Consider the following 16132-nt stretch of genomic DNA (forward strand, 5'->3'; position numbering starts at 1 on the left):
GGTGGAAGACACTGTGGAAGTGCAAAGAACAACCTATGTTTTCACAATTAGACTTGCTGATCACATGCTAATGGACCCACAAAGAACTGCTACGAGCTGGGTGGTAGAGAGGCCCATAGATGCCTTCTTCCAGGGGGTGCTGTGCCACTCAACTGTTTTGTTTTTCTCCCTCTCCATTCTGATTGGCCAGCTGTTGTTGCTTCTCTCATGGCCAGCCTTTATTTTATTTTATTTTATTTTATTTTATTGTTCGGCTCAGCTGCTGCGCAGGAGCAAGGGGCAGCTCTGAAAACATTTTTCCGCCCTGGCAAAACAGCTGGGGCTGCTCCCGCTGCTCCCCCCCCCCCCCCCAGTGATTCATTTGGAACTACAAGAGCAGGCAACGTCTATGAATTTACTGTTTTAAATTTCATTATTGCTTATGTAACCCACACACTTCTTGGGGGGGGGGTGCTTTGTCCCCGCTAGTGGCACCGAGACCAGTTGAAGATTAATAAGTCTGTTACAGCCTTAGCTAAGGGCCGTGTGGCTTTTAGCTCATGCAGTAGAGGCTCATGCATTTAGCTCCAGAGGTCCCAGGTTCAATCCCACTTGCCGACTACCGGGGTCTGTCAGTGTTACACTTCCCCCCATCCATTGCCTCTGATTTACTGAACGCTCCATGAGCCTTGATTGCATCCGCTGCTGTTGCTCCCTTTGTTTTAATTAGTGTCAGTAGGTTTGGGGACACTCTGGCAGAGCAAGCCAAGGTGAATTTGGCAGCTGGAGGCTCTGTTTTCATGACTTATGCTATCTAAATAAATGATACTTATAATATCCCTTCTCCCTTCCTGAAAATCAGGGTACTTTATCAGCAGTGCTTCCCTCATGGCTTATGCTTGGGAGGGCAAACAGGTGCTGTCCAAAGAGCAGTGTCTAGAGGCATTGGATGGCATCCTGACCCCAAGGAAGTCAGCGGGGTGAGGGGACTTCAGTGGGTCCAGGACTTCACCCATAATGCCTTGGGGTGGCCTAAGGGGAGCACTGCGAGGGGTGCCCCATCCTATACTTATTCAGTAAGTGTAGTCAGTCCCTCACCATGAAATACACCCTCTGGGGCTGCAATCTCTCCACCCTTGTGCTCCTGTGTGGATTTGCTGGAGAGGATGTGGGCTGCCTGCATCCTCTCCTTTTTTCCCAAGTGCTTTGGTGCTTGGGCGAGGCATAATTTTAGCTGGGGTTGTGCAAATTTGTGTGTGTAAAATCTGAAAGGACGTAGGAGCCATCAAACCAGCTGCTGCTCCTTCTTTGCCTATCTACATTTAAACTGGTGCAATAATATTTTCATTTTATACAATGCTCTTGGTGCATTGTTGCAATACATCTGCCTCTCTGGCTGCATAAATCCCCTTGTTAAATGAGTGAGAAGTCCCAGTGGGCGAACTGGCTTCCTATTGAAGTAATAAATTTAGGTGGAATGAAATGCCGTATCGCTCTCTGAAATCGCTCTGCTGCCTGCAGAGCCACCTTGCGCACATCCGAAGTCCACCCACAACAACTGCGTGGCTGTAAATCCCAGGAGAGAGCTCTGGTATCTGGCACTGACTGGCAAATCCGTACCCTGCTATGGACAAGATAATGTAATGGATCTTTTTAATCTGCAGGAAGGGCTGGTGTTAAGAGCCTGAGAAGGGCCGGCTGTCCTCAGATATCCAGACAATGGTTTCAGCATAAAACATAAGCAACATATGGGGTCAAATGCTGCAGATAATTACACCATTGTAAAACCAGGGTAATTCTACATTGACATTAGCAGAGTTACTCCAGATTGATACCCAAGGAGAATTTAGTCAGTTGATTTTAATACACATATTAACAATCATTCTTCCTGGCTTTTTTTTCTCCCCCAAGAAAATGCAATCAGAACCGCAATCTCAGCTTTCCCTTGGGAAAGGCGGCTGCTGAGAGTGCTTAGTCTGGCGGCATGTTTGCTCCAGTTTTGCCTTTCTTGTGCACCAAAGCACATGTCCTGGAATACTGAATGGTAATGCTGTTCCCCCAGGACTCCAGGATTCTCTCCAGTGACCCAGTTTTGTTCATACAATTTGCAAAGATTGAAGCTGGACAAAGACTGTAATATTTCCGCATGATATTCTGAACAAAACGAACCTGCTACAACAGCTGACACATTCCGTTCCCTCCATGTTTATACCATACGAATGAGAAATGCTATAGTTGATAGGAAGATATTTCCTAAAGAAAAATCCCCTCTGTATTTGTTTTCCCTAATGTTATGTCTCTCTCTGGCAGCACAGCCTTAAGGTCAAGGGTCTCCAGAAGCTATTTGAGTCCTGTGCAAAACTCTGATAAAACCGTAGTTTCAAATTCCCCCAATGTGTGCTTTTTTTAATACGACACCAACTTAAGTTAATACAAGATAAAGTCACAAGTCAAAGCTACTAGAATTCCCACGGTTCTGTGGTTTTAAACACACAAAGGATGCAGTGAAGTGGGAGGCCCTCAGGGAGCCTGCATCACCCAGCACCTCTATCTCACTACGTTGGTGTAAGGTCCCTAGGTGGTTTTATGCCAGTGGACGATTGGGAATGTTGGAGCTCCACTGTGCCATGCCCCAGGCATGCCCCCCCCCCCCCACATCAGGGGCAGGAGGCTTAAGCTGGAGTCAGAGGTGGCTGTGTTGCCTCCTCAGGTTTAAGGCAGTAGAGAGTACCCCCAGGCAGAAGGGGCCACTTTTGGACAGTTTGTCGACTTTTGAGCAAAGTGGATGAATCAAACCAGAGAATTGGGCCCATAGAATTTGATGAGATCAGCTCTTATAGTCAAAGGCTCTCTGTGGAACCCCGTGGTAATGGTTCAAAAAATATGGGAGGTGGTTGTTAAGGAAAAATCACCACACCAATTATGTACCCAGCAAACTAGACAAAAGACAAATAGATATTGAGATATTTGGTTACCATTTATTCAATACTCAGACAAAAAAAATCATCTGCCAAAAAAAAATACCTGTCCAATATTTTTGCCTATTAACATTTGATAGACACACAGAAAACATGTGTAATCAGAGATTTCTCGATTTAATAGTCATGAGAAACAGCATGTTGTAGGCAGAATACAGATGTTCACTCTGTACTATGGTAACACCCTCTTAAATAGAGAGATCTGATGATTATATTACTGTACAGTGTTTCTATAAACAGAAGCTCGCTCTTGTTATTATTGTTTTGTCTGATATTTACATGGCTAGGATTTGTGAACCCATCAAAACTTCCTAAATAAAAAAAAAATCAGACCCCTCTCGTAGGCTTTGCACCCATACTCTTGGCTGGAATCACCTTCCCTCCTGTCCTCTTTTTATGCACTGTGTTTTGTGCCGTTTAGTGCCCCTTTCCCCCAAAGATGGCTGTTTTTTCAGTAATGTTTACTTCAGTAGAGCTCCTATAGGGGTGTAGGGTCTGCCTGTGCCCGGCAAAACTAGGGCAGTAGGTTGTAAGATTGCAAGACTGTAAACTCAAAGGTTCTACTGTGTGTCAATGTAAAATGATATATTATTACTTGCGGTTGCCTCTTAAAAGGTTTTGAGCTCTGGGATCCACTTGGCACATACTGCTGTCCTGATGCTGTGTCAGCGTGGTGCAAACATCACCGCATCATGATACAAACACTGTCCTGGTGCCATTGGTGACTTTTCTAACATGCGCGGTTCCTCACTAGTTGACTCTCGGTACAGGTTTGGTGCTCTGGGGCCTGATCTTGCCCCATTCAAGTCAATGGAAACCCATGGACTTTAATAGAGCAGGATCTAGCCCTTTGACTATTGAATAAGATCATATGCAATGAAATGACCTTGTAATTCTACTTCAGTAACTTGTTCCACTTGTAGTATCTCATTCAGCGTGGAAAGGCTCTGTCTCCTGTGACCTCATGTCATATCGTTCCTGAAGAATAGATGTTCTAAAATAACTAAGTATTTTTTTAAAAAGACAAAACAGTCAATAGTTACCAAATGGCTGAATCGTACTGGGGAACATTGGGGCTCTTTTATTAAAATCTCAGGGCCAAATTCCAGCTTGGAGCCTCACATACAAATTCCATTGTGTGAGAGCTGCAGCTAAGCCTCAGACAGAATCCGATCATAAGGTAGGGCCTAGGAGTGTGATTCAGGAGCTTTGGATTCTTCCTCTGGTTCTGTCACTGACTTGCTATGTGACCTTGTACAAGTCACTTCTTGCTGTGCCTCCATTTCCCCTTCTACCATCTGTCTATTCTTTGTAAGATCAGGAGGGCAGGGTCTCTCTCACTCTGTTTGTACAGTGGGGCTTCTGGGTGCTGCTGTGATACAAACAATCATTAGGAAAATGGGTGAGCCTTCTTTATTAGCAACAGTGTGTAAAAATTGTTGCCTACACATTTTCTCAGAGGATGCACCCTTTCTTTTCATTTTCTTTCCTATTTACATTCTGAATCTTTGCTGTGTGTGTGAGAGAGAAAATGAGAACATTTGATGTGAGCAGTTTTGATATAATGTGTGATTCATTTGTGGGGAGAAGGAAATCAGCACTGAGCAAAATGCAGCACTTCATTATGGTACAAAAATAGATTGTGCTATAGAATGTAATGAAAAAGTGAACAGTTTGCATACGAACTAGCCATTCAGTGGCTGTGCCTCATAGTCCAGAAAGCTCAAGAAAATGAGCCTTTTCAGTCTCGCTTTTTAAACGTCAGTTTTTTCTGTTTCACTGCTAGTGGGGGTTGTTTTTGAACCAGTGTGACGTTATCTGCTGACACATTCTGACTGTACAGTTTTTATTTGTGGTTTGCTATTTTTAAGAGACAGTCACAGTCAACAGTTTGGGTTCTTTGTTTTGTCGTCTCCCCTCCCATCCCCCCAACGCATGTGCATACACTCATTTTTCCATCAAGAAATTACCTACTCAAGTGCTGTCCAACAATCGTCTTCCTACAACTCTTTGTCAGTTTATCAGTTACCAAAAAATAAAGGGTTAATATCAATTCATATTGCAATGAAACCAATAACAAGGGTGCCTTTGTATGTATACATGTTTGTCAGAACTTTTAATTTAGCTAAACATTTTCTGTAAAGGGCTTGGTCAGTTCATTTGAGTCCAAAATGTAGGTATCATTTAAAACAGTGTTTTAAAAAATCAGAATATGAAATGTTTGTGAAATAAAACCATCGTGTTGTATGTCCAGATGCACAATTCTCAGCAGAAATTAAACATGGGATCTTCAGCATTATGGGTCTGATCCAAAGCCTATTGAATCAGTGGGAAGATTCCTATTAACTTTGGTGGGTTTATAATCCGGTCTGTATTACCTGAGTCCAAGGAGAATTCCTGAACTGTTATCTAAGTATCAGTGGCAATCATCCATCTTGAAAGACTATGACGTAAGCAATAAAGCTGTTCAGTTACTATGTGTCATACTGCAGCATCACAAGTGGCTAAAAGTCCAATTCACGAGTGACATTCCTTGCCATATAATACACGTGTAAAGCACAGGGCCAGAAAATGAAGCTGGGGTACTATTTGCATGTGAGGCCTGCTGAGCTTTCTTCTTCATTTTTCGCTTTCCTCTTTCTCTAAGTGGTGGGCTGTAATAGTAGGTGGAACCAGCCATTGGAAAGTTCTATCTATGTAACCATCCTCTCCATGTATTTACCTGTCTAGTTATTTTTATTATGGGGGTGGACATGAGAATCTGATGCCATTGCCATTTATACACACAAGGTTCTCTGCATCTTTCTCTTTCTACTTCCTCAATTGAGCTGGACAGTATTACACACATGAAGCCCGTTTATTGTATTTATTATTACTCATTATTTATATTTATTTTAATTCAGTGAAAATGGAATTTTTGGATTTAAAGCTTCCCCTGCAACATTCTGCATCAAAACACAACAGTTTTGTGCTAATACGTGAGAACCAGAAAGTGAAACCTAGTAGAGAGGAAAAGAAAGTGGCCAGCCAGTTTTTCACTTTTCAAGCTTGAATAAGTGCAAAGTGTGACCTAGAACATGGTGAAATAACAAATTTGTTTATAAAATTCCTTCAGACTGCTAAACTAAGGCATTGAAAACTATTTTTTGATTTTATCTTCCGGGGATTTATTTAAATAAAATGTTCCTTGTAACTATGCTAATATCTATCGTTACCCACCAAGTTTTCTTGGCAAATTCCCCCTGAGGTCTGGCTAGGAATTTAAACCCTAGAGTGGTTGGACATTTGTGTGTGTGTGTGTGTATAATAATATAAAAAGACTCATTTTTGTCCTAGTTCATTCATGGAGGCTCAACTTCTCAGAAGTTGACTGCTATGGTGATTAGCACGTTTTCAGTCTTGTAATATGTCCACATGAAATTAAGGCTACTCTACTAATTTGTTCCACCTCCAGGACCTCATTTAGCATCAAAGTGCAGTCTCAGAGGTATATTAGTCACTCCTCTGTCCAGTCATACAGTGAACTTCTGCTTCAGAGTAGAGGGGAAAAAATTCAAAGCGAAAGAATAATTTTTTTTTTTACATCCTTAATGGTTTTGTCTGGGTGTTTGGTTTTGTTGTTATAGATAAAATAAATGTGTGTTAAGCTCTGTTCAAAACTCAGTCAATAGGAAGTCACCAAATGACATCATGTTCTCTTTTGGGGCTTGAGTTCCACATGTCCAGCACTTCCTCAGGATCAGGCTCTGACTGAACAGTTGTCAGTGTCTCTGATTTATATAAAAAAGGAAGGGTCAGAGGGTAGCTGTTTCCTTGTGTTACCATGCTACCTTTAGGGCTGGGTTCAAACCCTGGCTCGGGACAGAAATGGACTGAAATTAGTGTCAATCTGTATTCTAGTGGGCATTTATCCATAATGGACAGTTTGCAGCAAGATGATTGTCTTTGCTCGAGAGAAACTCGGTACAGGAATATGAAGGGAGTGTAGTTCAGGACTGAGTGATGCTAGCAGAGCTCTTGTTTGTGGGGAAAATGTAACCAGCACCAAGAATCCTTCGCTCACTGATCAAACACATGGTGGGTGGAATGAAAGTTTCACACAATGGATGCTCAGAGGGTACTCAAGAAGAATCAGTCGTGTTGGGAATGCTGCCAAAGCAATAAGATTGTTTAATAATGTTATTTAAACAGTGATACTGTGACAAATTCATGTCAGCCTTGTGTTGTGCAAGAGGTTACTCATCCCAGGCCTTGACCTGAAAAGCCTTACTCTCATGAATAGCCCTGTTGACGTCAGTGGGACTACTCCTGTGAGTAAACTTTTATAGAATTGGGGCCTATTGCAATCATTTTCATGGTGCCAGTATGTAATATAATTCAATAAAAATTAAACTATTCCTTTTATTCTTTCATAGGGTCGTCATGTTAAAACTGGACAGCTTGCTGCGATTAAGGTTATGGACGTCACCGGGGTAATGTATCCTACTTTGGCTATTTCTATATCCATAAATTACTAACAGGAGTGGGGGGGAAGTTACGTGAAACAATGGGATGACTCATAAAAGGATTCTATTTGGGGGAAGCAAGTGTATTAGGGCCCAGTCCTGCTCCCACTGAAGTCCATGGCAGAATTCATTTGGACTTCAGTGGGAACAGGGCCAGGTTCTGAATACAAGCTTTGTTATACAGCTGTTTAGTACTCACAATAACCATAATCTAAGGCCCCAATCCTACCGAGACTGATGTTTGTGAGAGACTTTATTCATGTGAATAGATCCATTGTAGTCCATGAATACCATTCATGTACGTAAAGCTACTTATATGCATAAGTCATTGACTACTTACCAAATTAGGGTCCCCAGTCCTGCAGTGAGTCTAACAAACTATATTATATCAGTGTCTACATTGCTGCCACTCACTCCCCTGGCTGCAATGAAGATGTACCCTATATGTATCTAATTAACACAGTTTCATAATTATAGCGAAAAATGTATTGCAGTGATCACATAAACATGGAATTTACATGAGACTGAGAAAATGAATTTTTTCCAGATATTAATTGAATAACAAGATTAATGGGAAAGAACTTCTAACCATTTCCCAAAAGGCCACTGAAGAAAAAGCAATGTAATTTTTGTACTTCTTGGAAGCCTAAACAGAAGCATTTTTTATAAGGTTACTTAGTAAGAAAGAGCCTTATTCAAGAAGGAATCACGCCTTGCAAAGTTCCTGCCTGGATAAACAATGCCAGATTTGAGATCTGTGTTTTAAATGAAATTACAAATTTCAGAATATAGGATTTGATCCAGATCCTCCCACCTTTATTCTTTTTAATTAACATTTTTAATTAGTTTTCAGGAATATAACATACAAAACTACACAGATACATAGAGATAAGAGTAGTCAATAGGCCTCACAAGCATGTTTAGATTTACCTTAGAGAGAAAATGATGTATGGAAACAAAGAGTAAATAAATGTAAGTGAGGTGAGAAGGAGGTGGAAAAAATATCCCCTAGTATAGTTCACCTCAGAATTTCCAGAAATTTCCAGAATTTCCAGAAATCAATAAGGATAGCCAGGCCACTTTGTGGCAAAAATGGGTAAATGATGAGCCCGCAAGGTTTGTTTGGGTCTGGATTAGATTTTAGCCTGAACTCTAAATTTCCCTTTTTGAGACCAAACTAGGGCTAAATTTGGGTCAGAGTGGCAGCCAGTGACCCTAAATTTCATCAGCTGCTTGCTACTGATTTTGGAAGAAAGTAGCAAAAATCTAGTGAGACAGGCTGATCTTGCAAGATTCCTGCCCCCTTGGGACACATCTGAAAACAAGAGCCTTCTGGCGTAGGTTCTGAATCACCACGCAAGGATGGGTTTGGATCTGGGGGATTCAAATCTGAGTCCACCTTATTACAATTTCAGTTATAATGTAGGCAGGGCATAGCCAACAAAAATGAACAGCAATTATTGCTTTTCCTTTTGACTCTGTTTTAGGAAAGCCAGCATGGCAAGTGCTCCACTTCCTGCTTTTCTTGTATTGATGGGTGTGAAAACCTAAAACATTAAAGGTCCAAATCCAAATATTTGGCATTGATTGGATACTCTGTTCAGCCATTTAATTATTTAGCTCTCGTGTTGCACTTACCCCTATTTAAAAACAAAGGTTTTTTTTTTAAAATGTACATTAAGCAATTCTGAAAAAACAAATCTGCAAAAAAGCATAAAGCCTACCACAGCCTGGCCTCTGTTTTGCTTCCCCTGCCACGCCTAGCTGCTTTATTATAACTCCTCCTAACCCTCAAACAACCCCAGCCATGAAAAAGCAAGTAGGAGAAATATACAAATGACAAGAGATTGCAAGTATCACCTGACCAGCTGTAGAAAGAAAAATGCAGATGCAAAAGGAGTCATCTGCACTTCACAATGGAAAACCCCTGTGTCATAAATCAGCTAACAGCTACTCCATCACTCTCATCACTGACAGCGCTGAAAGTGAACTTGTTTTGTAGAATCCCTCAGGCTCCTGGTCACAGTGCTTAGTTGTCCTTAACTGCGTTCCCCCTAATTGTATGGTACAGAAGGTTGCAGAAAGCTGCCCCCAAATTACTGCTTTTGATCTGTGTGTGTAGTTACGATCTCTGAATTATGGACTAAGATTAATTTTTAAGGAGCTGGCCCTTGCACATACAATGTGACCTACTTCACAGAGATTATTGAGATAAAAGCATGGGAAAAAAAGACTGCTGTTATTGTCTATGGCTTATGAGGCTTTTACTTTAGGATTGAGCAGCTACAGTAGCACCAGATCTTGGAGTAGTAATTCCTTTTTTTAGAAATAAACCCCATCAAGGGGTTATCTGATGTCCCGCCGCTCGTGATTTAATCAGAATTCACACTTTTGTTTATCTCTGTCACTGAACGTCTCTGACACACCACATTGATCTGCAGCATTTGATCTTTGTGTTTCGGCTTTATTCTTTATTTAAAATAATTTTAACCTGAAGAGGGACCCAAAATAAAACCTGGGCTCCAAATGTCCTTGCCTTTTTCTCTCCACTTTCATTAGCAGAGTGCTTCCAAACCTGTGGTCTGTGGATTACTGAAGGCCTGTGGAGCACTTGCTGGTAATTGCAGCAAGTTGGCAGGTCATACACTGCTGGCTCCTCTACAAGTGTTGGGCCTCTTCTTTACAATGAAAAGACCATAATAATAGAGCACCTAAATAAAAGTGCTGTGATTTTTCAGGGGTTCCAGAGTGCCTGCAAGACCCGCTGACTCCAGTGAGCACTGCCAGTGAGCCTCTGGAAACCAGGCTGCTTTTAGTTCAGTGCCCAACTTTAGACACCCATGTCAGGACGTTTTGGTTCATGTCTGCTTTTAGGGTTTGGGCGTGCCTAACCCTTTATTTGCTTGTACTACTCTGCTCTTGGAGGTTTTGTGTCCAGCACAAAAGTGGCAACTAGGATGGTCATATATTTTTAAAATAATATGATGTCCTCATAAAAAGGGTCTAATTCCTCTCAGCTGCTGTTCCCAGCAGCCATTCTCCCCAGGCTGAGACCATTCTGAACTCCTAAAGAATCATACAGCATTTGTGTAAACTGCAGCCAGGTCTCTTTCTAGCTGGGATGGGATGCTTAGGAGCAGAGGTGGGCTGGGGCCAATGGGTAGATGATATTGGAATCTAATTTCCTTGTGAGGAAAAACAGTGGCCTAGATCGTCCTTTGTTGGTCTTGTTGCCCTGGATTTGAGGGGTGTGTATACCCCAGAATGTGATCAGGTTAACTGCAACCATATTGTGTGCATTCAGCCACCCTAAAGTAATAAAACACCACATAGTTAAGGGTTAATTTAAAACCAGGCTTTTAAAAGCAAGGTTAAAACTAGCTACAGTTTCTGTTAATCAGAATGGGAGGAAAAAACAAACAAGTAAACAATTAAAACTAAAAACCTTGCTGGTTAAAAAACCTTAAGTCTAAACGCCTTTCATATTAAAAGTTTAAAAAAAAGTAATAATATAGTAGAGATCATTATAACGTATGTGTTTTGTAAATGTTAGTTATAAAAAATTAGCTAAAAAAGTGTACTTTAAAGCAGACCTCAGAAGCCATCTTAAAAACGTTTTTCCTGCCACCCATTCTCCCTGGTGGGTAAGCAACTGGCCACTGCAAACCTGCTGTTAATTACTGAATACCGTTCCCGATATTAGATAAATATCTGGAATGTTCTAAACCTATTGCTTGTGTTTGTATGCGCTTACATCTAATAAATGGCCGTTTTAAATAAAGCACGCTTACTTGCGTAAATCTTATCAAACGGAAGTGCTATGTTCCAGTTAATTTATTCCTTACACCACCTGGAGTAAAATAGTTAAGTTGCCCCTGTTGGGAGTTCTAAAAGCCCCAGGTAACAGTCTGTGCACTTGTTAAATTGCCAGCAGATTCCACTGTTATGCTGGACAAATAAAACCAAGCAAAAGTTTCTGGCAGTACAGTAGAACAACAGGAGAAGAGATGGCTTTTAGGTCACCCTGTAATAAATCTAAAGCTATGTTGACACTACATATTATGACAGTATAACTGATGTCACTCAGGGGTGTGAATATACCACCCCACTGGGTGATACAAGTTACACCGACATAAGTGCCAGTGTGCATAGTGCTATATCGGTGGGAGAGCTTCTCCCACTGATGTAGCTTCTGCCAGTCGTGGAAGTGGTTTTATTATGCCGACTGGAGAGAGCTCTCTCCCATCAGCATAGAGCAGGGGTGGGAAAACTTTTTGGCCTGAGGGCCACATCTGGGTATGGAAATTGTAGTGTGGGCCATGAATGCTCACGAAATTGAGGGTTGGGGTGCGGGAGGGAGTGAGGGCTCCCACTGGGGGTTTGGGCTCTGAGGCGGGGCCAAAAATGAGGAGTACAGGGCGTGGGAGGGGTCTCCGGGCTGGAGCAGGAGTGAGGGTGGGGGGGTGAGGTCTCTGGCTGCCCACCATTGGCTGCAGCACTGTATGTATAGACATGTCCTTACTCATAACCCTTTATGCCAATTTCTAACCACCTTTGGTGTTTACAATCTTAAGATCCTTGTAGACAATAAAATTGGTTGTTGTTTACCCAAGCTATACCTAATTAGCTCATTTAAATCTTTCCTTGTGTCAGTTTCTCCAGTCCCTTAATCATTTTTGCAGCTCTTCTCTGAATTCCTTCTTAAAGACTATGATAATTTAGTCACTCTCTATAGTAAAGAAAGAAATCAGTGCTTCTCGCCATGTGTTGGGAGACATCTGGTCAGAAAATACAGTTGTTTAGAAAGAGCTCATGTTTGCAGATTAGCTGATCACCAGGGTGTCTCTTTATTTGCTAGTTTATAAAACTGAAGTCAGAACAAAACAGATGGGTTGGTAATAGAGGAGGAAGGAGGCAACATTTATTCAGGGCTCTTTAGAATAAAGCTAATCAACAACAAAGTGTTAACTGCTCTTTCCTGTTCTACAGACACTGGGATTTCAACATACTAGAATCCTAGAATCAACATAAAATAAAATTAGGCTTCCTCAGATCAAGTCCAGGGTAAACAAAGCAAACAAGCAAAAGAAATAGAACCCAAAAATGTGTATCCTCATAATTCTTCTACCAAAAGACTAGTTCAACTCTTGATGTTTTGCAGGCCAAATTGAACCCGCATGTAAGTTAGCCCAACTCCACGGTGGTCAAAGGAGTTCCACCAGGACTGAATTTGTCCTCAGGAGAATATTCTGAAATTGTCTAGATGGGCTAGATCTTCCTAGTGCCTATCTAACTCAGTCACTGAGTGTACATGCTTTTGATAATTATACATTTAAATCTCAAATCTGACGTGCTCTACAATACTTAAGCACAGCAGAGTGATCTCAGAGTTTTGCAGCTCGGCCTTTGAACTTCCCAGCTCAGCTTGGACCTTACCTTAACTTGAATAAATTCTAATTTTTTGTAAACATACTTTTTGGCTACTCTCCGATTTGGACCGAGAGTTGATTTCAGAGGAGCAAAGACAATGGGATGACTTCTGTACCAAGGTTTGCTTTCTGGAATAATCCAAGTGGGCCATTGGCAGCAGGGGTAGAAAAGTACCTATATAGGTGAAGGTGATGGAGCTGCCGAGCAACTCATGTATGGTACACCCTCGAGCCCAAATAGTTATCTTCAGAGAGTTCTGAAAGACTAAACCATGTAAAATGAATACGTAAATAGTAACTGAGCTGCCAGCAACGATGTATAATCTATTCTTGTTGGCCAAGAGGCTCAACAGTCTGGTAATAGACTCTGGAACCTTTTATGTCCTATGGCTGTCTGACTCCAGACCATGTCACTGTGATTTAAAGTTCTTACCATGTGATGACTGTTTTGTAGCCTGTGTAAAACGAGCCAGTCAGTTCACTTCATCACAGCTGGTAACTCGTCTTAGAAGAAAGGCAAAGTTCTGAATATGCTTGGAAACTGAACTGCTTTTTTTTTTTTTACCCTCAAAGTGGTTTTCCTAGGAGAAGGAGAAGACTTCAATGTTCAGGCCTCTTAACCAATACTTATCATAAGCACTAAATTCACCTAAAAAATAACTTTTTCAAAGTCTGTAGTCCTAACTCTTAACCTTCCAAGGCTTAGCCATGGGTCCCATTGCCTTAAATTGGAATTACACCTATTTATACTAGGATTGAACATGTGCCACGTTGTGAAGCACAGACCTAAATAAGGGGCAGAAGCAAAATAAGTGCAGGTGGAGGGTGGGGAGAGGGCAGAGATGTGGCCTGCTTCAATTAAGTAACTGCAACAAAGATGAAGAGAAATCATACCAATGAATAATCTGTGAAATGTGTTCTTTGGTGTCACTGAGTTTTGTTTTTTTCTTATCCCAGGATGAAGAGGAAGAGATCAAACAGGAAATTAACATGCTAAAGAAATATTCTCATCACCGAAACATAGCCACATATTATGGAGCTTTTATTAAAAAGAACCCACCCGGAATGGATGATCAGCTCTGGGTAGGCAGTGCTTTTAAATGTCCTCTTCTTCCTTTTATAAGCATTGGGGTTTGATCTACTGAGTTTCCTCCAGTTGCAGTCTAACCTCCACTCTAGGAGCCGTGTTTTTTTGTTTGTTTTAAATGCTATATCTTCATATTGCTTGCACCCGCTTGCAGACTGTGATGTGAGAGAACACACCCCTATTTTGCCACAAAGACAGGATTATACCTTTTGATACAGGAGTTGATCAAAAATAAACACGTAGGTGGAATTTAGTGATGCATTAGAGAAAAGGAAGTTTGGCCAAAGAATTTTCAGTATAATACTAAAGCTAAATAGTTGAATCCCTGAGAGTTCTGAGCCTGGGAAGGCTGCAGCTTCCACTGGCGTCAGTTTGAGTTGTGAGTGCTCAGCACCTCACAGGATCACAGTCCCAAACTCTCCTCCTCCCTATCTATCCTGTTTGTTTTCACTTGAATGCAGAGACACAAGATTCCAATGAGGATCTTGGTTACTTATTCAGTTCCCCAAACTTTGGAGAATGAGGTTCAAATCTAGATCTTCTAGCATAAGAGAAATGACCATGGTCTCAGTCTGGATCCTAGTTGACATATGTCCACCACACATGTGGCAGCATCTGTTCAGGAGAGACCCAAGGCTGGAACATCAGAAAGGGTGTTGCAATCCAGGATTCCATCTAGTTCTTTGTCTCTTACTATTAGGGACACTAAAAATGAATTCAAGATAATGTGCCAGATTTTGATTGGTTACACTGATGTAAATCTGTACTCCACTGAGTAACACCTATGTAACTCAGATCGTCATCTGCCCCTGTAATTATATCTTGTCTTTTTTAATGTGGCACTTTTTAGGGGAAGTCACATGGTGGTCATGTTGAAAAGACTAAAAATTAAAGCTCTCACTGACGGTTCGCTGGTATACTTGTTTGAACCCCATAGAGTTGTTGCAGAGCATTGGTTTACTTAGCATTTCATGCAGCCCAGACTTTTATTTGGCAGCTCTCTAAGGTTCCCAGATAAATTGCTTCAGCTGTTTATCGTCATATGCATGTGCCAAAATGTCAACAAGTCATGGGAATAAAATAAAATAAAATAAAGGAATACATGACTTCCGTGGCATCCGTGACCAAAAAAATCAGCTGAACTGAAGGAGCACTGCCAGTGATCCCTGTATTTAGGTTGGCTCAGGCTTTTCATTATAAAACATTCTTACAATTTATTATTCTTTTATTTATTAATATATTTATTTTTAGAACCTCTTGCACATCCTTTGTTTGTGGCAGGTTTATACAGTTCAACAAGAAGAAATCCCTTGGGCTAGAGAAGTGCCTTTTCTTTGTCCCATGAAATTCCATTCTGGGTTAATGGTCTTATAAGCTGTTAAAATTACCATTTCCTTTGTGTTGCTTGTGTTCCTTGGGAAAATATTGGTTGTTTGCCAACAAAACTAAACACAACCCTTCTGAAAAATCAGGCTCAGGCTGCCACCACAGCATCAGATGCTGTACAGAGAACGCCTGGGAGCTGCCAGAGCAGCTGTAGCACCTGGCATAGGGGAGAGAGTTCAGCTGTGCCATGTAAGACTTGCCTTCTCCTGACCATGCTCAATGGCCCTAGTGTCTCATCCCATCTTCTGGGGCACCACATGACACAGGAGCTCTCCTAAACTCTCAAGATAGAATCGTAAGACGGGAAGGAACCTCAGGAGGTCTTCTAGTCCAGTCCTCTGCACTCATGGCAGGACAAAGTATTATCTGGACCATCCCTGATAGGTGTTTGTCTAAGCTGCTCTTAAAAATCTCCAGTGATGGAGATTCCACAACTTCCCTAGGCAATTTATTCCAATGCTTAACCACCTGTCAGGTTAGGAAGGGAGAGCTTGGGTAGGCTCCCCCAGACCTTCCGTTTGATCAGCACATTGCACCAGCAGTCTATCTTGTCTCTGGGATAATAGCTTCCTCTTGCTGCTGGCTTTGTAGTTAGCCCTATAGCTCAAGTGGTAGCAGTCTCTGCTTCAATGCTAGTGCTAATGGAGGTTCTGGGCTCCCACCGTGTTGATGGTGCATGAGCATGTTGTTATAGTTGTACATGTTGCAATTTGCTTTTACCTTGTTGCTGTTTCTGTCTGATGATTAACCCTTTTCTGGCCAGACAAT

The 16132-nt window shown here is 41.5% G+C and overlaps 1 protein-coding gene across 16 annotated transcripts in view; it reads left to right on the forward strand.

Moving 5' to 3' along the window:
- The window catches only part of TNIK (TRAF2 and NCK interacting kinase), a 316747-nt gene that overhangs the window by 162215 nt on the left and 138400 nt on the right, over positions 1–16132 (forward strand). For 14 of the 16 annotated variants that reach the window (XM_039490028.1, XM_039490013.1, XM_039490012.1 and 11 more), the window contains exons 3-4: positions 7373–7429; positions 13849–13974. In XM_039490028.1, coding sequence (XP_039345962.1) covers positions 7373–7429; positions 13849–13974 — 183 coding nt within the window. Of the gene's footprint in view, positions 1–7372; positions 7430–11609; positions 11759–13848; positions 13975–16132 lie in introns of those variants that run through there. The other 2 variants (XM_039490026.1, XM_039490025.1) reach the window with 2 other exon arrangements.

This window comes from Mauremys reevesii, linkage group 9 (assembly GCF_016161935.1).
Source record: "Mauremys reevesii isolate NIE-2019 linkage group 9, ASM1616193v1, whole genome shotgun sequence".
NCBI lineage: Eukaryota > Metazoa > Chordata > Testudines > Geoemydidae > Mauremys > Mauremys reevesii.